The following is a 24,851-nucleotide window of genomic DNA, read 5'->3' on the forward strand; positions in this document are numbered from 1 at the left end:
CCTACAGTGGTCAGTGTCCTACAGTGGTCATTGTCCTACAGTGGCCAGTGTCCTACTTCAGTGGTCAATGTCCTACAGTGGTCAGTGTCCTACAGTGGCCAGTGTCCTACAGTGGTCAATGTCCGGTAGGCAGAGAAACATTTTCTTTCTTTGTTGATGTCTCTATACCTCCAGGGTTTCCACAGATTATCGCGTGACATTATAATCTCGCAATCTGCCAATTCCAACTGCTCGCATGCGCCGCTTCCAGTGAACATTGACACCCAGCACAAGACGGAGCGAGTCCTCGCCATGGCTGAATCGTGCATGCGACCGATCCAGTGGACATCCGGCGTAACACCTCCAACCTGTACACTAACACATCCAACCTCTCCATCCTGTATACTAACAACTCCACCCTCTCCACCCTGTATACTAACAACTCCACCCTCTCCACCCTGCACACTAACACCTCCACCCTCTCCACCCTGTACACTTACACCTCCACCCTCTCCACCCTGTATACTAACAACTCCACCCTCTCCACCCTGTACACTTACACCTCCACCCTCTCCACCCTGTATACTAACACCTCCACCCTCTCCACCCTGTACACTTACACCTCCACCCTCTCCACCCTGTATACTAACAACTCCACCCTCTCCACCCTGCACACTAACACCTCCACCCTCTCCACCCTGTACACTAACACCTCCACCCTCTCCACCCTGTACACTAACACCTCCACCCTCTCCACCCTGTACACTAACACCTCCACCCTCTCCACCCTGTACACTTACACCTCCACCCTCTCCACCCTGTACACTTACACCTCCAGCCTCTCCACCCTGTATACTAACACCTCCACCCTCTCCACCCTGTACACTAACACCTCCACCCTCTCCACCCTGTACACTAACACCTCCACCCTCTCCACCCTGTATACTAACAACTCCACCCTCTCCACCCTGCACACTAACACCTCCACCCTCTCCACCCTGTACACTAACACCTCCACCCTCCACCCTGTACACTTACACCTCCACCCTCTCCACCCTGTATACTAACACCTCCACCCTCTCCACCCTGTACACTAACACCTCCACCCTCTCCACCCTGTATACTAACAACTCCACCCTCTCCACCCTGTACACTAACACCTCCACCCTCTCCACCCTGTACACTAACACCTCCACTCTCTCCACCTTGTACACTTACACCTCCACCCTCTCCACCCTGTATACTAACCCCTCCACCCTGTACACTAACAACTCCACCCTCTCCACCCTGACTCTAACAACTCCATTCTCTCCACCCTGTACACTAACACCTCCACCCTCTCCACCCTGTATACTAACTCCTCCACCCTGTACACTAACACCTCCATTCTCTCCACCCTGTACACTAACACCTCCACCCTCTCCACCCTGCATACTAACACCTCCACCCTCTCCACCCTGTACACTTACACCTCCACCCTCTCCACCCTGTACACTAACAACTCCACCCTCTCCACCCTGTACACTTACACCTCCACCCTCTCCACCCTGTATACTAACAACTCCACCCTCTCCACCCTGTACACTAACACCTCCACCCTCTCCACCCTGTATACTAACAACTCCACCCTCTCCACCCTGCACACTAACACCTCCACCCTCTCCACCCTGTACACTAACACCTCCACCCTCCACCCTGTACACTTACACCTCCACCCTCTCCACCCTGTATACTAACAACTCCACCCTCTCCACCCTGTACACTAACACCTCCACTCTCTCCACCTTGTACACTAACACCTCCACCCTCTCCACCCTGTATACTAACCCCTCCACCCTGTACACTAACAACTCCACCCTCTCCACCCTGACTCTAACAACTCCATTCTCTCCACCCTGTACACTAACACCTCCACCCTCTCCACCCTGTATACTAACTCCTCCACCCTGTACACTAACACCTCCATTCTCTCCACCCTGTACACTAACACCTCCACCCTCTCCGCCCTGCATACTAACACCTCCACCCTCTCCACCCTGTATACTAACAACTCCACCCTCTCCACCCTGTACACTTACACCTCCACCCTCTCCACCCTGTACACTAACACCTCCACCCTCTCCACCCTGTACACTAACAACTCCACCCTCTCCACCCTGTACACTTACACCTCCACCCTCTCCACCCTGTATACTAACAACTCCACCCTCTCCACCCTGTACACTAACACCTCCACCCTCTCCACCCTGTACACTAACACCTCCACTCTCTCCACCTTGTACACTTACACCTCCACCCTGTACACTAACACCTCCACCCTCTCCACCCTGTACACTAACAACTCCACCCTCTCCACCCTGTACACTTACACCTCCACCCTCTCCACCCTGTATACTAACAACTCCACCCTCTCCACCCTGTACACTAACACCTCCACCCTCTCCACCCTGTACACTAACACCTCCACTCTCTCCACCTTGTACACTTACACCTCCACCCTGTACACTAACACCTCCACCCTCTCCACCCTGTATACTAACAACTCCACCCTCTCCACCCTGTACACTTACACCTCCACCCTCTCCACCCTGTACACTAACACCTCCACCACCTCCACCCTGTATACTAACACCTCAACCCTCTCCACCCTGTATACTAACAACTCCACCCTCTCCACCCTGTACACTAACACCTCCACCCTCTCCACCCTGTATACTAACAACTCCACCCTCTCCATCCTGTACACTTACACCTCCACCCTCTCCACCCTGCACACTAACACCTCCACCCTCTCCACCCTGTACACTTACACCTCCACCCTCTCCACCCTGTATACTAACAACTCCACCCTCTCCACCCTGTACACTTACACCTCCACCCTCTCCACCCTGTATACTAACACTTCCACCCTCTCCACCCTGTACACTAACAACTCCACCCTCTCCACCCTGTACACTTACACCTCCACCCTCTCCACCCTGTATACTAACAACTCCACCCTCTCCACCCTGCACACTAACACCTCCACCCTCTCCACCCTGTACACTAACACCTCCACCCTCTCCACCCTGTACACTTACACCTCCACTCTCTCCACCCTGTATACTAACAACTCCACCCTCTCCACCCTGCACACTAACACCTCCACCCTCTCCACCCTGTACACTAACACCTCCACCCTCTCCACCCTGTACACTTACACCTCCACCCTCTCCACCCTGTACACTAACACCTCCACCCTCTCCACCCTGCACACTAACACCTCCACCCTCTCCACCCTCCCAGCTGGTGGCTGACAGAGAACGCTGAGAATGAAAAAGTTTTTTGTCCCTCCTGCCACAGTTTATAGTTTTAAAGTAATAATAACAATAATAATAATAATCAGTAATCAATGAAGTCCAGTGTCTTCTGTTTCACATACCTCAGTACTGATGTTGTATGTACATGTGGATGTTCTGGAGGACACAATATGGACACTGTGGGGACAGTAACGTCTGTCTGTCTGATTGTCCTGTTAGCTTTGGTTTTCTAAGTCTCCTCATTCAGACAAACTGTTCTTCTTTTCTGTCTGTGTCCGTCTGTCTCCCTGTCTGTGTCTGTGTCTGTCTGTGTCTGTCTCTGTGTCTCTGTGTCTCTGTCTCTGTGTCTCTGTGTCTGTCTGTGTCTGTCTGTGTCTGTCTCTCTGTCTCTGTGTCTCTGTGTCTGTCTGTGTCTGTCTCTGTGTCTGTCTGTCTGTGTCTGTCTGTGTCTGTCTCTGTCCCTGTCTGTCTGTGTCTGTCTGTGTCTGTCTGTCTCCCTGTCTGTGTCTGTGTCCGTCTGTCTCCCTGTCTGTGTCTGTGTCTGTGTCTGTCTGTGTCTGTCTCTGTGTCTCTGTGTCTCTGTCTCTGTGTCTGTCTGTGTCTGTCTCTGTCCCTGTCTGTCTGTGTCTGTCTGTGTCTGTCTCTGTCCCTGTCTGTCTCTGTCCCTGTCTGTCTGTGTCTGTCTGTGTCTGTCTGTGTCTGTCTCTCTGTCTGTGTCTGTCTGTGTCTGTGTCGGTCTCTGTCTTTGTCTCTGTCTGTCTCTCTCTCTGCCTCTGTCTTGGTCTATCTGTCCCTGTCTGTCTGTGTCTGTCTCTGTCTCTGTGTCTCTGTGTCTCTGTCTCTGTCTCTGTGTCTCTGTGTCTGTCTGTGTCTGTGTCTGTCCCTGTCTGTCTGTGTCTCTGTGTCTGTGTCTGTCTGTGTCTGTGTCCCTGTCTGTCTGTCTCTGTGTCTGTGTCCCTGTCTGTCTGTGTCTGTCTCTGTGTCTGTGTCTGTCTGTGTCTGTCTGTGTCTGTCTGTGTCTGTCTCTGTCCCTGTCTGTCTGTGTCTGTCTCTGTGTCTGTGTCCCTGTCTGTCTGTGTCTGTCTCTGTGTCTGTGTCTGTCTGTGTCTGTGTCTGTGTCTGTGTCTGTCTCTGTCCCTGTCTGTCTGTGTCTGTCTCTCTCTGTGTCTCTCTCTGTGTCTGTGTCTCTGTCTCTCTGCCTTGGTCTGTCTCTGTCTGAATGGAGTAGATGGTAGGAAGTCGCTTTGACTGCTTGTCTTCAGCTAAGTCAGAGGTAAGACTGTTTCCTCAGTCAGTGTGTGTCAGTGTGTGTTGGTGTGTATTGTGTGTTGGTGTGTGTTGTGCATTGGTGTGTGTCAGTGTGTGTCAGTGTGTGTTGGTGTGTGTCAGTGTGTGTTGGTGTTTTGTTGTGTTTTGTTGAGTGTTGGTGTGTGTCAGTGTGTGTTGTGTGTCTGCGTGTTGGTGTGTGTCAGTGTGTGTTGTGTGTCTGCGTGTTGGTGTGTGTCAGTGTGTGTTGTGTGTCTGTGTGTTGGTGTGTGTCAGTGTGTGTTGTGTGTCTGTGTGTTGGTGTGTGTCAGTGTGTGTTGTGTGTCTGTGTGTTGGTGTGTGTTGGTGTGTGTCAGTGTGTTGGTGTTTTGTTGTGTGTTGGTGTGTGTTGGTGTGTGTCAGTGTGTGTTGGTGTGTGTCTGTGTGTTGGTGTTTTGTTGTGTGTTGGTGTGTGTTGGTGTGTGTCAGTGTGTGTTGGTGTGTGTTGGTGTGTGTCAGTGTGTTGGTGTTTTGTTGTGTGTCAGTGTGTGTTGGTGTGTGTCTGTGTGTGTTGGTGTGTGTTGGTGTGTGTCAGTGTGTGTTGGTGTGTGTTGGTGTGTGTTGGTTTGTGTCAGTGTTCAAACAAATATCATCATGTCGGACTTGTGTGTGTCTGTTTTCTTTCTGCTTGTCTTCATTGGTCTCTGTTGGCGGTGGGCCATATGGCTGAAAAGTATATCACGATATAGTTGGTAATGATAATTATTGATAATTTTTTATAACCTATTTAAAATAAGGACCAGGAGAAAGTAAATACATTTTAACACATTTATTTTAAACTCTAGCTTTCTTCTGATTTCAGTCACAGTCATCAGTCAAGGCACACGGAGGAAAATGTAATGTCAACACAACCATTAGAAAACACTCAAATAAATGAACATAGACAAGATGGTATAAAAACTATTACTCGACTTTTTCCTTGTTATCCGCGCTCATTCTTGCTGTTCACTCCGTGCTGTGTTGTGTTCAGTGTTGCCAGATCCTGGGACAGAAACAAGCAACCAGGACCAGCAACCAAAATGACTTTACAAATATTTACTGCCCGTGAACTCTTGAAATCGAATCTTTTAATTCTCTCTTTCTACAAATCTTTATTGTATTCTTTCCATATTTCGCCCACTTGTTGGTGAACCTCCATTAATCGCACAATTTCAGTGTGAAAAGTCTCATTGACTGACCGTCACCTGTGTGTATGTGGAGAAGGAGAGGGCCGGAGGGAGCGGACCTGTGGAAACATCCTGCAGTCCGACATACTATCATGAGTTTAAATAACTTATTAGACGGATATATAGAGAGAAAGGCGATGTTTAGAGAGCGAGCCCAAATAAGCAACTCCACTTTAGAAACAAGCCCAAAAAACTGCAACCCACGACTACCAATATTTGTAAGCGACTTTACAAAAAACAAGCCCAAAGTCATGGCCAATAAGCGCAACCACACCTGACGTTGTTAGCTGTTTACGTGACACCGTTGCTAGGTTACCAGGGAACAAGTGAGTGTGTTCCGGTAACCAACCTTGCACAGCCCGACTCCCAACAGGTGTATCAGACAGGTGTATCAGACAAGTGTGTCAGACAGGTGTATCAGACTGGTGTGTCAGACAGGTGTGGTGTCACCTGTCCCCGGTGGATTAAACCAGGATTACTCTCAAACATTGTGATCTAACTTGTTTTCAGACTGAGTGCAGGCGCTCTGTGTGCACCTCATCAAGATGGCGCCTGCGTCCCACACAGCGTGACGTCCCTTCATATTTCCTGCTGATTTGTGATATAACTCTGTCAGGTGTAGTGAATACTGTTTCCTGTTTGCTGAACTGTCACCGTGAACAACAGGATGATAGCGGGACACCAATGTGTCTCCAGTCTTCACTCTGATTTAAGACAGAAACAACAAATTGAATTTAGATTAAAGTCACGTGTTGATGGAGGGTGGAGCCTCTTTGAGTCACACGCTGTCTGCTCTCCATCAGCTCCACTCTCTCACCCAAATATGGTCACTTCCTGCTCCAACGTGCCAAACTCAAGGCGTTAGGACGAGAGTGGTGTCACCTTGGACTGAAATTTATGTCCCATTCATGACCCGCCCACTGCGGTTCAGTCGAAGGGACGTCAATATCATTTGGTTGGTCCTGTAACAGATCAGCTGATCAGAGACACAGACAAACAGACGAACAGACCCGCCGACTGGGATTACGTGTGACTAAACTTTGACCAATGAAATCACAAGGCTTTCAAATGTGCAGCCAATCAGAGAGAGGGGTTGGGGCTGACCTGTCATTCAGGAAGTACTGGTGTGGTTGTTGTAATGGAAAGTGACATCACACAGGCAGCAGATAAGAAGGCTGCTGATTGGCTGCAGTGAGTGTGAGGGCATTAAGGACATGAAGTCCACTGAGGAGACAGACTGAAGGTCTTTGGTTTCATCTCAAATTAAAGACAACTTGTCCCAGTCTGACCATTCATGAGTCCACCGTCTTTGTGTGTGTGTGTGTGTGTGTGTGTGTGTGTGTGTGTGTGTGTGTGCAGGACTCTGAGGGTGTGGCCATCATGCTGGGCGTGTGCAGTAGCGGTCTACTGGTCTACAGAGACAGACTGAGGATCAACAGATTCTCGTGGCCAAAGATCCTGAAGATCTCCTACAAGAGGAACAACTTCTACATCAAGATCCGACCTGGGGAGGTGAGATGCCAAGCACCACAGAAGAAGAGTTAAAGATGAATATAGGATGTACTCAGGCTGTGCGTTCTCAGGGAGGAAGTAGGCAAAGGCGGCCAAGTCTTACCGCTGTTTTTCTACTGTGAGGCACAAAAGTCACGTCGGTGTCCCATACTGATCTAACCGAGCCGTCCTTATTTAAGTTTCCACAGTTTTCCATCTGATGATGGAGCCATCAGAAGAGATGAGAACGTCTTCACTTTTACCCTGAGGACATCTGTTTGTGTCGAGATACCAGCAGTGGGCGTGTGAGAGGGCCGGGGAGTGACTTGGTGATGATGTCAGGGCCAGGTGTCGGGAGGATGTTACCTCAGCAGGTGCAGCTGCACATTAGTCCTACCTGCTGGTACCTCTGAAGTAATGGAGCTATTACCTTTGTAGCTAGCTAGCCAAATGTTAGCGTCACTGCGTCCCACATACTGATAGTATACATCGTTTCAGTGCTGCCTTTGTCTACTTCAGCTCCCACAATGCACAGTGTGAAAAGGCCCTCTCACAGCACTGTGACGGTATACGAACCCTGATCTGGTTTATAACTGGTTTTCATTTTGCAGTATCAGCTACCATGGTTACCATGACTCCTCACTGTCTCAGACAAAAACAGTGTCAGTATGTGAGCACACCGTCAGAAATCAAAAACAGACGAAAGGACGTCAGTATCGTTAAGTTCGTCCTCAAACAGATCAGCTGATCAGAGACTGACGGACGATTTCAGACAAACTGTCATGAAACACTTCGTCAATGATACAGACGTTTGGGCGGCGCTGGTCAACATGTTGTTTACTGTCAGTAGCTCAGTGAGTACAAGATAAACTGATCTCCAAAAGACATGGTGCCTTTTAATATTTTAATCAGGATCGGTGTTTTTTTTTTTATTTTTAAAAAAAATAAAGGAGCACCATCCAAAAGTTTGGACACCTTGAGACCTCTGAGCAGTGAGACAGCTGTCCCAGGGTCTGTTGTTGACAGTCATGGTGAGGACAGAGCAGGTGACTCCTGAAAGCTTGTCCCAACACTCAGCAGCCATGGGCTCCTCTAAACAGCTGCCTGCACTGTGAACACTCAAAGACCTGATGAAGACTAGCCCTTACACCCTGCAAGGACTCAATGAGTCCTCACCCGTTCCTCTATTGAGCAGCATTTTGGCTGCAATCATGCTTTAGCAAAATGCTTTGGGGAAGTTTTTCCTTTATCTGTTAATGTTGAAATAAAAAAAAATGATAAAAGTTTTTTTTTTCAATGTGTAATTAAATTTATAGCTCTCACCCAGTGAGGACTCATTGAGTCCTTGTGATGGTTGAAGTCATAACTTTTTAATAGTTTTATCTTTTAAGATTATTATTTTTTTGTTATGTTATTTAACTTCTCTCCCACCATGACTGTTATAATTCAAACAATATAATTAGATAATTAACCCTTTACAGGCCGGTTTCTGTGATGTACCACTCATTTTTATACAAAGAACACCCCAAAAGTGAAATAATTTCAGTTTACAAGAGGCTGGTGGGATATTTTTGTAATACTTATATCTGCCTGAGGTCAGTCAATTTTCATGCAGAATATTAGTTCATATGCAGTTTTACTTTTTGTACAGTGAAAGATTAAAGTAAAAGACTCATTGAGTCCCCTATTCAATTCCATGTAATTTTTTTGAGAACATTGGGTGAACCCTTGGCTGAAACAGTTACTGAAAAAGTTACTCTTCAACGCTCTCACTGCAGGGCTGGCAGTAGAATACCCTGACGCCATGCTCCTTACAGGCGGTACATTTGCATTTGAAGCAGACAGTGTCCACTTTTCCTCTCTTTGTGCCCATGCACAGAACACACAAGCACCGACCCGGCTGCCTCTTCTTCGGCTCGCTGGCTCAGCCGTTAGCTGGTGGCAGGTTGCTGCCGTTCCTCTGTCTGACTGTGTTGGAGGCTGCTATAATATGGGGTCAGATCAGTCTCATAATGAATGAATTCACGCAGGGTTTTTCACGAATGCACATGCTCTGGTTCGCAGTTGTATTTCGGACTCACTAATGCACGTGATCTGTTTAGCAAATGCACACGCACTGGTTCGCAGTTGTATTACGGACTCACTAATGCACACGTTCTGTTTATCATTGCACACGCTCTGGTTCACAAATATAATGTTTATGCAAAATCAAATTTATGATTCTGATTGACAGATTCATCAGTTAATCAGGTGTGTTCGCTTTCAGCCAATCGTATGGCTCCTTACATTTTCTCCACACTTTCATTCAAACATGTTACTTGGCTAGGCAGAACGCTTCAACTCATTATAATTCAATAACATTGCATGATTTACAACGAGGGGATAATAGGATAAATGTGTTACTTACAGGTTGAGATTGATCCATGTCTCTTCCAGCATTTCAGTCTAGCGTGTCTTGTTTGAACACTGAAAACAGAAGCTCAGTAGCTCTGCGATTGGTTTAAAAGTGTGGACAAAATGTAAGGAGCCATACGATTGGCTGAAAGCAAACACACCTGATTAACTGATGAATCTATCAATCAGAATCATAAAATTGATTGACAGATTTATGAGCCAATGGTGACGTTCGTGGACCTGCAACATCAGGGGAGTCTCAAAATTCACCACACAGATTTCTCTCACAAATGTAGAGAGGTTCACAAATGAGAAGCAGTTTGTAAATGCACATTCAGCGATTCGCATGATCTGTGAATTTATATTACAAGTGTGCCTCAAAATAATATTTGTGAACCAGAGCATGTGCATTTGCGAAGCAGATCGTGTGCATTTCTGAATTTATATTACAAGTGTTCCTCAAAATAATATTTGCGAAGTAGATCGTGTGCATTTCCGAATTAACATTACAAGTTTGCAAAAACATTATATTTGTGAACCAAAGCGTGTGCATTTCCGAATTAACATTACAAGTTTGCAAAAAAAGTTATATTTGTGAACCAGAGTGTGTGCATTTGCAAATTTATATTACCAGTTTGCATAAACATTATATTTGTGAACCAGAGCGTGTGCATTTGCGAAACAGATTGGCCCTCATTTATCAAACGAACGTACGCCAGAATAATGGGTGTATGGTCATTTCCACGGCAACTTTGGCATTTATCAATTTGGACGTGAGCGTAGGGTACGATCAAATCTCATGTCAGGTCTCAGCTCGTGTACGCAAGTTTGAGTCAGTGTGGATTTGCGGTGCAGCACAGTAAGATCTGGCTGAGTCTGAAAATGATTATTAAACAAACCTCAAACTTGTCATCTAAGCATAAGCAGCCACATATTCAGTATATTAAAAAAGGATTCCCAAAACGAATAAAACAAAATGAAATAAAATAGCCATGAATGATTACACATTGATCAATTGCAAAAATTACACTTACAGGTAATTTGTGATGCCAGGCTATCACTAAATGTGGTAGCCAAGTGGCCTGGGGGACGACGACGCATGACTCATTTATATTCCATAACAGTAGCATGGGCGCACGTCTACGGGACGGCGCACTGCAGGGCCAGAGTCTCCTCGATAAGTAGGCTATTAAATGACAACATTTTGGTATGGTTCTTATTCTATGTGACAAAGGTTATCCCCTCAATACCTTATAACCCCGCTGGCAAACCCTGCCACAGAGCAGGAGTGCAGGTTTAACAGTGCGTACACACGCACATGGGTCACGGTGGAGCGCTGCTTCGGGTTGTTCAAGCGCAGGTGGCTCTGTCTTGGACCAGCGGGGGGAACGCTGCTGTATACCCCAGAAAAGGTGTGCGACATCATTTTGGCCTGTGCAGTTTTGCGCAGTATTGCTTTAGACAGTGGAGTGCCGTTTGATGTGCCGGCGCAGCCAGATGAACCAATGCCCAGGGAACCGTGGCCAGCACAGCCTCCACTGGGGGCTATACGGAGGAGACAGGACCTCATTCATCGCTTCTAAAATGTAAAGTATACTTTAAAGTTGTGTAAGTGCTCTACATTAGGCCTATTTAATCAGTAATGTAATGCAAGTATAGCCTATAAGGGTATAGGGATATTCAATACAGACAATGGACAACCTTTAGTCATTCAAACATTTTATTCAGTTTTTTTTTTTTTTTTTTTTTTAGATTCTAGTTCATTTATTTTAGCGTGTTATTAATTGTCTCAAGTGTGCTAACTGAAGCCAATAAATGACATATTTCTGTCTGCCTTTCCAGGACCTCTGCCGTGATGATTGGCCAAGCACGGGAGGCGGAGGGCATGCGCTCGCCTGCCTGGCTCGGTGGGACCGCTCTGGGGAGAGGACCTGGACGCCATGCCGCTGGTGCCTGACTCTGAAACAGCATTTAAACAAAGCAATAAAAATGTGTACCTGTGTAACACGTGTAAGCCTATTTGTTTGGACAGTAGTGTACTGTCAGGTTAAATTAACTAATGCAAGTAAAAGGAGGGCTGCTAGTTACCATTCTGCTCCAGCTCCGATGCACGTGCGCCTGTGTCTCCACCACCACCACTTATGCCAGAGATAGATTCTGACCCGATTAGTGAGGAGATTCTTTCCTCGGTCCCCGTCAGGGTCAGGCTGGGGTCTGGTTGGCCTCCTCCAGTCTGCATGTTGCTGTGTCTAAGGGCTTTTTGTTGCCAGCTTTAAGTCTGACCACTTTTTCTTGACCTAAACGTAAAGAATTGTGACTTGATCAACTACCAGGCATTGGCTATAAAGCTATGGATGAATTAAAGATTTTTTTTTTTATTATCATCATTAGATTATAGGCTACTTATTGAGAATTTTATTCAAACCTCAGCCGGAGTCTGTTTGTCAACGGCGACGCTGCTGACTGCCTCTGTGATCTTCTTCCAGACAGCATTTTTATGGGCTCATTTAATGCCAGTTTTTAAACTTCCAAAAAGTACGTATTCATTTACCTCCACCTTAGACTTGAGGGTGTCAATTTCCAGGTCGGAAAAGTTTCTCTTCTTTGCAATATTTCTCCTCTCCATGTTGCGACCTCACAGGGCGAGGCCTCTGAACCATGAATATTTAAGGGCGTGACATGCTAATGACGATCGATTTCAGCCGGCGCATTTATCAGGCCTGATCATTCGTACGCTGGTACTGGTCAGATACAAACGTTTCATAAATCACATGTGTGTCCTGTCGTAAGATGAATCCTGCGCTCAGATCTGCACCTGTTTCTACGCTCGTTTGATAAATGAGGGCCATTGTGTGCATTTGCAAATTTATATTACAAGTTTGCATAAACATTATATTTGTGAACCAGAGCGTGTGCATTTGCTAAACAGATCACGCGCATTAGTGAGTCCGAAATACAACTGCGAACCAGAGCATGTGCATTCGTGAAAAACCCTGCGTGAATTCATTCATTATGAGACTGATCTGACCCCATATTATAGCAGCCTCCAACACGGTCAGACAGAGGAACGGCAGCAACCTGCCACCAGCTAACGGCCGAGCCAGCGAGCCGAAGAGGAGGCAGCCGGGTCGGTGCTTGTGTGTTCTGTGCATGGGCACAAAGAGAGGAAAAGTGGACACTGTCTGCTTCAAATGCAAATGTACCGCCTGTAAGGAGCATGGCGTCAGGGTATTCTACTGCCAGCCCTGCAGTGAGAGCGTTGAAGAGTAACTTTTTCAGTAACTGTTTCAGCCAAGGGTTCACCCAATGTTCTCAAAAAAATTACATGGAATTGAATAGGGGACTCAATGAGTCTTTTACTTTAATCTTTCACTGTACAAAAAGTAAAACTGCATATGAACTAATATTCTGCATGAAAATTGACTGACCTCAGGCAGATATAAGTATTACAAAAATATCCCACCAGCCTCTTGTAAACTGAAATTATTTCACTTTTGGGGTGTTCTTTGTATAAAAATGAGTGGTACATCACAGAAACCGGCCTGTAAAGGGTTAATTATCTAATTATATTGTTTGAATTATAACAGTCATGGTGGGAGAGAAGTTAAATAACATAACAAAAAAATAATAATCTTAAAAGATACAACTATTAAAAAGTTATGACTTCAACTATCACAAGGACTCAATGAGTCCTCACTGGGTGAATGGATGGAATTTAAAACCGTCTGTAAGGGCTAGAGGAAGATAGCAAAGTGTTTCCTCACTTGGTCATGTCATTAAGAAATGGACGTTAAGAGGAACTGTGGAGGTCAAGCTGAAACCTTTGTGAGAGAGGAAGAGTGGTGGTGCACTGTTGTACTGAGCAGACACACCTGGACAGGTATGACCTTAATGGAAGAGTCATCAGAAGAAAACCTTTCCTGTGTCCTCACCACAACATTCAGACTCACAGGTCTGTGAAGGGACATCGAGACAAGTCTGATGCTTTTTGGAAACAAGTCCTGTGGACTGATGAATTTTAAATACCACCTAATGAGCAAATGTTGCTGCCTCAAGAGGAGGAGTTGAAGTATCTCAGAGTCTTGTTCACAGTGAGGGTAGATTGGAGTGTGAGATTGATCATTGGTTTGGTGCGATGTCTGCAGTGAGTTGACTGTCGTGGTGAAGACAAGCTGAGCTGGAAGGCAAAGCTCTTGGTTTCTTGGTCCCAACCCTCACCTATGGTCATGAGTTCTGGGTAGTGACTGAAAGAATGAGGTCACAGATACAAGCGTCTGAAATGAGTTTCCTCTGTAGGGTGTCTGGGCTCAGCCTTAGAGATAGGGGGAGGAGTCAGACATCTGGAGGGAGCTCGGAGTAGAGCCGCTGCTCCTTCATGTTGAGGTGGTTCAACATCTGATCAGGATCCTCCTGGTCCAGCTGGTAGGAGGCCCCGGGGCAGACCCAGAACACACTGGAGGGATTATAGATCTCATCTGGTCTGGGAACACCTCGGGGTCCTCCAGGAGGAGCTGGAGGAAGGAGCTGAGGAGAGAGACACCTGTCCACCTGTTACAGACAGGGTGGATGGATGAGACAAAGGGACACCTGTCCACCTGTTACAGACAGGGTGGATGGATGAGACAAAGGGACACCTGTCCACCTGTTACAGATGGGGTGGATGGATGAGACAAAGGGACACCTGTCCACCTGTTACAGACGGGGTGGATGGATGAGACAAAGGGACACCTGTCCACCTGTTACAGACGGGGTGGATGGATGAGACAAAGGGACACCTGTCCACCTGTTACAGATGGGGTGGATGGATGAGACAACACAAACTTTGACTTCAGGCCCTTTTTATTTTTTGTTATTTTGAAACTGTAAAAAGATGAAATGAAAAAGTACAGAGGAAATGTTTCATCTTTAACTTAATGACTTCTGGAGATCAGTTCATCTTTTCCTTATCTGACTGTTAACAGGAAACAAGACTTTGACCAGTTTGAGTCTGTCTGTCTCCAGTTTGACCAGTTTGAGTCTCTGTCTGTCTCCAGTTTGACCAGTTTGAGTCAACCATTGGTTTCAAGCTGCTGAACCACAGAGCAGCTAAGAGGCTGTGGAAAGTGTGTGTGGAGCATCACTCCTTCTTCAGGTCAGTCACATGATCTGATAACAGTCGGTCTCTTCCTGTCTGTCTCTGTTCCCTCTGTCTCTACCTGTCTGTCACTACCCTTCTGTCTTTGTTCCGTCTGTCTCTATCTGTCTGTTTCCACATGTCTGTCTCTACATGTCTGTTTCCACATGTCTGTCTCTGTCCCCTCTGTCTCTACCTGTCTGTCTGTACCCGTCTGTCTCTGTCCCCTCTGTCTCTCAGGCTGATGTCTCCAGAAGAGACCCCAAAGAAGTTTCTAACGCTGGGTTCAAAGTTTCGTTACAGCGGTCGGACTCAGATTCAGACTCGCAGAGCCAGCGCTCAGATCTCAAGACCTGCACCACATTTCCCACGATGCATCAGCAAGAGGAACATTCTGAGCCGCAGCCTGGATGGAGGTACCATACTGATCCTACTGGTACTGGTCCCTGTGGTAGACCTGGGAGCTGTAGTCCATGTCCTGGTAGTAGTAGTGTTACTATTCCTTGTGTCCATTGTACTAGTTGTAGTAGTTCTTGTAGTTATTGTAGCAGTACTGGTCTCTGTAGTAGTTCTAGTACTTGTCCTAGTACTGGTCCCTGTAGTAGTTCTAGTCCTTGTAGCAGTACTGGTCCCTGTAGCAGTTCTAGTACTTGTCTTAGTACTGGTCCCTGTAGTAGTTCTAGTCCTTGTAGCAGTACTGGTCCCTGTAGTAGTTCTAGTACTTGTCCTAGTACTGGTCCCTGTAGTAGTTCTAGTCCTTGTAGCAGTACTGGTCCCTGTAGTAGTTCTAGTACTTGTCCTAGTACTGGTCTCTGTAGTAGTTCTAGGCCTTGTAGCAGTACTGGTCCCGATAGTAGTGATAGTCCTTGTAGTGTTACTGGTCCCTGTGGTAGTCCTCATCCTTGTAGTGTTACTGGTCCCTGTGTTAGTCCTCATCCTTGTGGTAGCACTGGGCCCTGTGGTAGTTCTCGTCCTTGTAGTAGTGTTGATTGCAGTAATGGTATTGCTGGTCTCTATCATTGTAGAACTGGTCCCAGTATTAGAAGTAGTGGTCTCAGTAGTACTACCAGCTTTACCATCTGTACCAGGTTTGATGGTTTCAGGTTTTGTGGTTTCAGTTTTTTTGGGTTCAGGTCTAGGAGTCCGGCTCTGTGATTGTTCAGTTCTTTCTTGTTCTTGTTAGTGACCAGAGTTTTTGATTGGTCCTCAGCTCCTGGGACCACACCCTCGTCCTCTCTGATTGGCTCTCCAGCCATCACCAAGTCCCCCAGAGCCAACGGTGGTGCATACTCAGGTAGAGCTCGTTACTGCGGTAACTCTGCTGCAGGCTGCGGTAGTACTGTAGCAGTACTGCTCTGTGATTGGCCACAGCTCTGAATGCTTCCTGTCATTTAGCTTGTCAGGGAGAGCTGCTTTCTGATTGGTTGGAGGAGCTCTGCTTCATTCAGACACATCTGCCATCAGCTGGTTTATTTCTGTCTAGTCAGCTCTTCTGTTTCTGCTGATGTAATCATATGACATCAGACCTCCACCCTGTCATCAATAACATGATCAGACAGACAAAACTTACCTGTATGTGAGCGCACAGGTAAAAAACAAACCAGGTGTTTTCTGTCCACTCCAGTATGGATTTCTGACCAGGGGTGGGGCTTGAATAAATTTCCCTCCCTTGCTCCGCCTCCTTAGATTCAACGTTTGTGGTGTTTTTTCCTGTGAGCTCAGCGGGAAGGAGATCTGACTGTCTAAGTCATGTTGGCACTGTTAGCATGGTTAGCACTGTTATGTTTGTGAACTATGTTAACTTTGTTAGCACAGTTAGCATTGTTATATCGTTGATCTTTGTTAGTGTTGTTAGCACAGTTGCACAGTTATTAAGTTGGTAAACTTTGTTAACTTTGTTAGCACAGTTAGCTTCGTTAGCGCTGTTAAGTTGGGGAACTTTGTTAGCTTTGTTAGTGTTGTTATATTGGTGAACTTTGTTAGCGCAGTTAGCCCTATTATGTTTGTGAGCTGGGTTAGCACCATTAGCTTTGTTAGCACAGTCAGCATGGCTTGTATCATGGTTCAAGAGTGGTGTGATGTTAGATAATGACAGGTTATGGCTTCACGGTGGTTCTGAATGCTGATTGGCTGATCCAGGCTGCCTTGCATGCGCCGTGTGCGCTGATTGGCTGAATGTGCCATTGCCATGACAACGAGCGGTCATGATGCTTTGCTTCTGAGGAACATAAAGACGGGTTGCAGTCGGCTGATGGTTGCTATGGTTATCGTCTTTGTGTTTGTTGACATCCCAGCTGATGTCAGCTGTGTGTGTGTGTGTGTGTGTGTGTGTGTGTGTAGATATGGGTACAGGATTGTATGCAGCATCTAAAGCCATTGCTGTCAGTGACCTCATCAACACAGTAACACCCGAGAGGACGGTGGAGGAGAGGAGGGCGGAGCAAGGTACAGAAAACACCCTTCTGTTTCCTCCTCTTTTTGTTCTCTTGTTTCCTTCTCTCCTCACTTGTCCTTGATTCCTTGTCTCCTGTGTCCTAGTTGAGGAGGTACTGATGGTGGAGGAGGAGGTGCAGGAGAGGATAAAGGAGGAAAAAGAGGAGGAACAGCAGGAGGAGGAGGAGGAGGAGGAGGTGGAGACAAAAGTGACAGAGATTTCACAGCAGAGTCCTCCGACTCCTCAGAAACAGGACACCAAGGTAACACCTGTCTGACCTGCATCACCTGACTCACCTGCCTGACCTGTCTCACCTGTGTCACCTGCCTCACCTGTCTCACTTGTGTTGCCTGCCTCACCTGTCTCACCTGTCTCACCTGTGTTATCTGCCTCATCTGCGTCACCTGTCCGTCCTGCATCACCTGTCTCGCCTGTCTCACCTGCCTCACCTGTCTCACTTGTGTCGCCTGCCTCACTTGTCTCAACTGTCTCACCTGTGTTATCTGCCTCACCTGTCTAAGTTGTGTCGCCTGCCTCACCTGTCTGACCTGCCTCACCAGTCTCAACTGTCTCACCTGTGTTGTCTGCCTCACCTGTCTCACTTGTGTTGCCTGCCTCACCTGTGTTATCTGCCTGATCTGCATCACCTATCCGTCCTGCATCACCTGTCTCGCCTGTCTCACCTGCCTCACCCGTCTCACTTATCTCACCTGCCTCACTTATCTCACCTGTCTCACCTGCCTCACCTGTCTCACCTGTGTCGTCTGCCTCACCTGGCTCACCTGTCTCACCTGCCTCACCTGTCTCACTTGTGTCGCCTGTCTCACCTGCCTCAACTGTCTCACCTGTGCTATCTGCCTCATCTGTGTCACCTGTCTGTCCTGCATCACCTGCCTCATCTGTCTCGCCTGTCTCAACTGTCTCGCCTGTCTCACCTGCCTCACCTGTGTCACCTGCCTCACTTGTCTCACCTATCTCAACTGTCTGACCTGTGTTATCTGCCTCACCTGTCTCACCTATCTCAACTGTCTGACCTGTGTTATCTGCCTCACCTGTGTCACCTGCCTCACTTGTCTCACCTATCTCAACTGTCTGACCTGTGTTACCTGCCTCACCTGTGTTGTCTGCCTCACTTGGCTCACCTACCTGCAGAGGTAGGTCGTTCCAAGTTTGGGAGCAGCAACAGAAAAAGCTCCATCCCCTCTGACCTCGGTACCTCCAGGAGCAGCTTTTTCATTTCATTTCATTTCATTTATTCCTTTTGACCCCTCCCCAGGGTATAAGGGGCAAACAACAAAAAATAACATTAACAAATCAGGACAGGCGGCAGCCAATGCACAGCAAAATAAATAAAACAGAATTTATGTACATACATACAGGTCAAAGCAAATCAAGGGAAACTATTCAAGATTTTCTTTAAAAGTTTCAACAAATTTGACAAGACCTTTACTTTTCGAGATGACATTAACTTTTGAAACTTATAAATATTTGGATTTGGTCTGTAGAACTGTCCGACCAACTCTCTTCTCTCTTTATCAAAAAAAGAACATACAAGTACATAATGATATTCATGTCCTCGATTGCCAGTCAAACAAAGAGTACATTTCCGGGGGACATTTTCACGATCATACCAGCGCTCAGAGATAGGTAACTTATGATTTCCACACAGACAAACATGAACAAACAAACTCTTTCGGCAGGTCTTAACATAATCAGATAAGGTTCAAAAGTGAAATCAGTTTGAAACAGTTTATAACTATCACATAAAGGGTTGCTTTGTAATTTCTCATGCCATCTCTGTAGTTCCATGTCAGATAATCTACGTTCAGTCATTAATTTTAAATATTTACTTTGGGAATCCATTTACACTGAAAAATATTGTCATCATACAAAGTCTTGAAAACAATAAACACAGTCAAAGAGATTTTTGCTGTATTATGACTAATTAAATGAACCCAAAAGTTAATCATTCTCATGTTTACCTTTAAATCTAAACTATTTCGACCAAACTCTCCATAAATAATACAATTTGCTGTGCGTTTATTAACATTAAGTAAACGTTTCAAGAAAGATCTGTGAAGCATTTCAATTTGGTCAAGTTTATGAAATCCCCAGACTTCACTTCCATATAAAAGAATAGGCACTATAAGCTGGTCAAATTGGAACATGGTAAGTGTAATCTAGTAATCTAGTGTAATCTAGTAACTCTGTTTTCCAAGGAGAATAAAGCTCTTTTAGCTAGTTTAACTTGCTTAGCTATTGCTGTCACGACTGAACTCAGACAGGAGGACCCAAATGCAAGACCAGGAGACAGATAGAAAGTTCACAAAAATATTTAATAATGAGCACAAAAAAGCTGATGGACTGATGGCAGTAGTAGGAATCCAGAAATCCACAGAAGCAGGCAAGGGCAGGCGTGAGGCCGATAACCAGACTGGCAGGATCAAAACCAGGTTTCCAGACAGACAGGCAGAGGCACCAACGTAACAGGCAGGGTCAAACACGGGGAGGCAGTCCATAGGCAAAGGTACCGGCAGGGGAAAGGCAAGGCTCAGGAAACAGACAGGATGATTCACAGGCAGGCAGACAGGAGGAACGCTGGTAAGTATCTCACAAACGGACGAATACGAACTGGCAAACACAGGAGGGAGCACATGGTTTATATACACACAGGGAGAGGGAGATAACGAGACGCAGGTGAAACACATTAGGGTGGGGGAAGGTAATCACATGAGCGGGAAGGGAGGGAACAGGAAGTAAAGACACCAGACATGACACAAGAGGGAGGATGACAAAATAAAACAGGAAATGACAGGACAAACACCAAAACACTACTGCCTGGGGGCAGTTGTGACAATTGCTTTATCAAATCGTCCATTAAAATTAAATAATGTTCCAAGATAGTCATACTCAAAAGTAACTTCTCATTTATCTGAACCAAACTTAAATTCTGGGAGTATCCGTAATTTCCCCCTAGAGGAAATAACAACCTTTGTTTTGTCTGCGTTGACAGTTAAATACCAGTTTTTATAATAAGAAGCAGCTGCATTTAATGCGGCCTGTAATGCTGAAGGAGTCTCTGCCAGTACAATCGTATCATCCGCATAAAGCAGGACATATCATTTCAGATATATCCCTATTTCACCATGCATCACATTGCGGCATTCAGTTGAGAAAAGTTGAAGTCCATTGTACCATTGACTCATATTTTTCAAAGTCATTTAAATATAGCGCAAACAATAGTGGTGATAAATTATCCCTCTGACGCACTCCTACATTACATACAAATTGTTCAGATAAATCATAACCAGCTCTAACACAAGATTTGGCATTCTCATAAACATTATGTATCACATTTAATACTCTTCCGTTTATACCAAGTGCAACTAATTTAAACCATAGTGATGACCTATCTACCAAATCAAACGCTTTTTTATAATCAACAAAAGCACAATACAGTCTTTTTTTCTTATACAAGTACCATTCAACCAGTGAGTGAAGAACAAAAATTGCATCACCTGTCTCACCTGCCTCGCCTGTCTAACTTATGTATCAGTGGCCTTATGACATCAGTATAAAACTTCTCCTGTTTATAAACACCTGGATCAAGTCACTCGAAGTGTTTTATTATTAAACATTAAAAATATTATTTCAGTGTTTGTCTCCATATGATTTATAAATGAAGTTTCTGGCTCCACGGAACTAAAGTTACATTAATAACTGTTTATGTAACAATAGACGGAGATGTCATGGCGCTGAGACGAGATTAACGTCTGTGTCTTTATGTGCTCAGACGGAGCTGACTGATACAGCGGTGGAAGGAGACCTGACGGCGACCGAAGTAACAACACTTTTATTTTTACTCCCATTTTTCACAGGTTTAAGTTGTGAGACTTTTTTATTCACTCAGGAGATCCAATCTGTGTCGTCATCCATCACCTGACAGGTGAGTCATCACTACACAGATGAGGCAGACTCTAACCGTCACCTGTCAGATACTGACTCATCTGTGTAGTGATGACTCACCTGTGCAGTTATGGCTCACCTGTGCAGTGATGACTCACCTGTCAGATACTGACTCATCTGTGCAGTGATGACTCACCTGTGTAGTGATGACTCACCTGTGCAGTGATGACTCACCTGTCAGATACTGACTCACCTGTGCAGTGATGACTCACCTGTGTAGTGATGACTCACCTGTGCAGTGATGACTCACCTGTGTAGTGATGACTCACCTGTGCAGTTATGGCTCACCTGTGCAGTGATGACTCACCTGTCAGATACTGACTCATCTGTGCAGTGATGACTCACCTGTGCAGTGTTGACTCACCTGTGTAGTGATGACTCACCTGTGCAGTGATGACTCATCTGTGCAGTTATGGCTCACCTGTGCAGTGTTGACTCACCTGTCAGATACTGACTCACCTGTGTAGTGATGACTCATCTGTGCAGTTATGGCTCACCTGTGCAGTGATGACTCACCTGTCAGATACTGACTCATCTGTGCAGTGATGACTCACCTGTGCAGTGATGACTCACCTGTCAGATACTGACTCACCTGTGTAGTGATGACTCACTTGTGCAGTGATGACTCACCTGTCAGATACTGACTCACCTGTGCAGTGATGGCTCACCTGTGTAGTGATGACTCACCTGTCAGATACTGACTCATCTGTGCAGTGATGACTCACCTGTCAGATACTGACTCACCTGTGTAGTGATGGCTCACCTGTGTAGTGATGACTCACCTGTGTAGTGATGACTCACCTGTGTAGTGATGACTCACCTGTCAGATACTGACTCATCTGTGCAGTGATGACTCACCTGGCAGGTGATGGATGAGGAGGAATAAAAACAGTCTCAGATCTTCAACCTGTGAAAAAATTGCTAAAACAAAAGTCTGACTTAAAAAAACTAAAAACTCTGAAAGCAGCTGAGAGTTCATATTCTAACATCAACCTGTCTGTCTGTCTGTCTGTCTGTCTCTCTGTCCGTCCAACAGTCTGATCAAGACGAGGACTTGAGGACTCAGGTAAAACTGATCTCATTTTCATGGATGTCTTTATGTCGTCTCCTGACAGAGACTCAGAGGGTTTTCCTAAAGTCAAGGATCCTGCAGAGACAAGAGTCCTCCCTATTGTTCAGTGAATGCACATTGGAACAGACTAACTGTACGTTCACACCAAAAGCTGCCAGAGCTGCAAAGGCGACAGGTCTAATTCATTTTCAATGGATAGTGGCAACCAGAGGCGTTTTGAGCTGCAAAAGCGATGAGCGGCAGCGGTTTGGCGAATTGAGCTGCAAATGAAAGTTGAAGACTGGTTAACTTTATGCAAATTAGCTATGACGCGTTTGAGCTAAAAATGACCAGCAACCAATCGGAATGTAGATGTCCATCGCTTGTGTGGAACTCAGAGAACATCCTCAGAAACTTTTAGTTCCTACCACACATTTATTCCTACTTCAAAACAAGCAGCAAGCTGTCAAACTGATCTATGTTCAGCCAGAAGTAGCGCTGGAACCTCTCCCCATCCAGCCGCAGCTCCCGCACCAGCCGTTGATGTTCCCTGTGCTGTTCATGGCCCCGGAGGATATCGTGAACCCAGACCCGACGGCGGCTACATCCACGCAGGTACTACATGGCAGCACAAATTACAAGAGTGTCTTCGTCCATGTTGAATCGATAAACAAGTGTGGACAAGTACACATACTTAAAAAATTTCTTTGTGTTCTGGAACGCTTATTATTTGCAGAAACGCAATTCATTTGCTCTCCTTACCACCAGTTTAACTAATGGCATTGGAGGCACTCGAACCCAAACCACTAAGAGTGTTTCCCCTAGGTTTACAGCTTTGGGGGGGGGGGGGATAACAAATCAAAAACTTTTGCTCATATTCGGTTCGGGTTCGGCCCACTTGACATGCTGCTGTGTTGTGCTACGGTGTATTCAAATGTTGGAATTTGTTACGTGACAACGCCTGAATGCAGTGGAGTAATGAAGTAAAGACAACAGCTGTTCTAAATGATCATTAACAGTATGAACACAGACTCACACACAGAATCACTGTCATTGGGTAATCAATCAAATCAAATCAAATCAAATTTATTTATAAAGCACATTTAAAAACAACCTAGGTTGACCAAAGTGCTGTACAGTAAAGGTAAAATCACAAAATAACAAAGTGCAGAGATCAAGATACGTAGAAATGTAATGTATAGTCCCATGTACACAAGTCCAAAAGTAGAGGAACAAATTGGAGAGTGAAACTACAAAAGACTAAAATAAATAAATAAATAAATAAATGAATGAATAATCCTCTGAAATAAGTTCACCTCAAAACAAAAGAGTGATGCTTTGATCTGCAGGATTGGGGGTGGGGGGGGTGGGGGGGGGGGGCACTTAGCGCTCCATCTATGCTGTGAATGATTCATTTAAAACTTTAATGTTTTGTCTAAATCATGTTATTTAATAAATCTCATCATCAATCAATCAATCAATCAAAAACGGTAGAAACCTCAGGAAGAGCAACTGAGGAGGGATCCCTCTTCCAGGACGGACAGACGTGCAATAGATGTCGTACAGAACAGATCAGCATGATAAATTAACAGTAATCTCTATGACACAATGAGACAGAGAGAGAGAGAGAGAGAGAGAGAGAGAGAGAGAGAGAGAGAGAGAGAGAGAGAGAGAGAGAGATGCAGGACAGACGGTAATGACAGTAGCTTACAACAACATTAATGAAAGTAATAATATTATAGTTCTGGCTACTGCGGTACAATATGTTGAAAGTATGTATTAATATCTGGCAGTATACATGTGTGACAATAGTCATATGTGTATAATAACAGTAGAAGTATGACTAATGACTAATGATGGCAGCAGCAGCAGGAGGCATCTGGCAGGACCACGGCAGCAGCACAACCACACACGTCACGCTGTCCAGGCACCGCTGTGATATGAGTTAATCTGAGAGACAGTGGAGCACAAAGGCTCCGGAGAAGAAGCCGAGTTAGTGACATCCAGAATGGCCAAGTTAGCAAGATGCAGTAATAGGATACGAGAGAGAGAGAGAGAGAGAGAGAGAGAGAGAGAAGGAGAGAAGGGGCCCGGTGTATTATAGGGGGGTCCTCCGGCAGACTAGGCCTAAGTCAGCCTAACTAGGGGCTGGTACAAGGCAAGCCTGAGCCAGCCCTAACTATAAGCTTTATCAAAGAGGAAAGTCTTAAGTCTAGTCTTAAATGTGGAGACGGTGTCTGCCTCCCGGACCGTAACAGGAAGATGATTCCACAGGAGAGGAGCCTGATAGCTAAAGGCTCTGGCTCCTGATCTACTTTTGGAGACTTTAGGGACCACGAGTAACCCTGCGTTCTCAGAGCGCAGTGTTCTGGTGGGATAATATGGCACTATGAGCTCTCTAAGATATGACGGAGCTTGACCATTTAGAGCTTATAAGTTAACAGTAGGATTTTAAATTCAATTCTGGATTTTACAGGGAGCCAGTGCAGAGAAGCTAAAACAGGAGAAATATAATCTCGTTTCTTAGTTCCTGTTAGTACACGTGCTGCTGCATTCTGAATTAGCTGGAGAGTTTTTAAGGACTTACTAGAGCTACCTGATAATAGAGAGTTACAGTAATCCAGCCTTGAGGTAACAAAAGCGTGGACCAATT

General features: G+C 45.7%; 1 protein-coding gene across 14 annotated transcripts in view; it reads left to right on the forward strand.

Annotated features, from left to right (window-relative positions):
• Positions 1-24,851, forward strand: part of LOC125881962 (protein 4.1-like) — a 68,773-nt gene that overhangs the window by 13,918 nt on the left and 30,004 nt on the right. For 11 of the 14 annotated variants that reach the window (XM_049565473.1, XM_049565472.1, XM_049565477.1 and 8 more), the window contains 9 exons: positions 4,507-4,551; positions 7,109-7,261; positions 14,668-14,765; positions 14,988-15,163; positions 15,958-16,041; positions 17,088-17,192; positions 17,286-17,443; positions 20,975-21,022; positions 22,184-22,213. In XM_049565473.1, the coding sequence (XP_049421430.1) occupies positions 4,507-4,551; positions 7,109-7,261; positions 14,668-14,765; positions 14,988-15,163; positions 15,958-16,041; positions 17,088-17,192; positions 17,286-17,443; positions 20,975-21,022; positions 22,184-22,213 (897 nt within the window). The remainder of the gene's footprint in view (positions 1-4,506; positions 4,552-7,108; positions 7,262-14,667; positions 14,766-14,987; positions 15,164-15,957; positions 16,042-17,087; positions 17,193-17,285; positions 17,444-20,974; positions 21,023-22,183; positions 22,214-24,851) is intronic. The other 3 variants (XM_049565476.1, XM_049565475.1, XM_049565478.1) reach the window with 3 other exon arrangements.

This window comes from Epinephelus fuscoguttatus, linkage group LG21 (genome assembly GCF_011397635.1).
Source record: "Epinephelus fuscoguttatus linkage group LG21, E.fuscoguttatus.final_Chr_v1".
In the NCBI taxonomy this organism is placed as follows: domain Eukaryota; kingdom Metazoa; phylum Chordata; class Actinopteri; order Perciformes; family Serranidae; genus Epinephelus; species Epinephelus fuscoguttatus.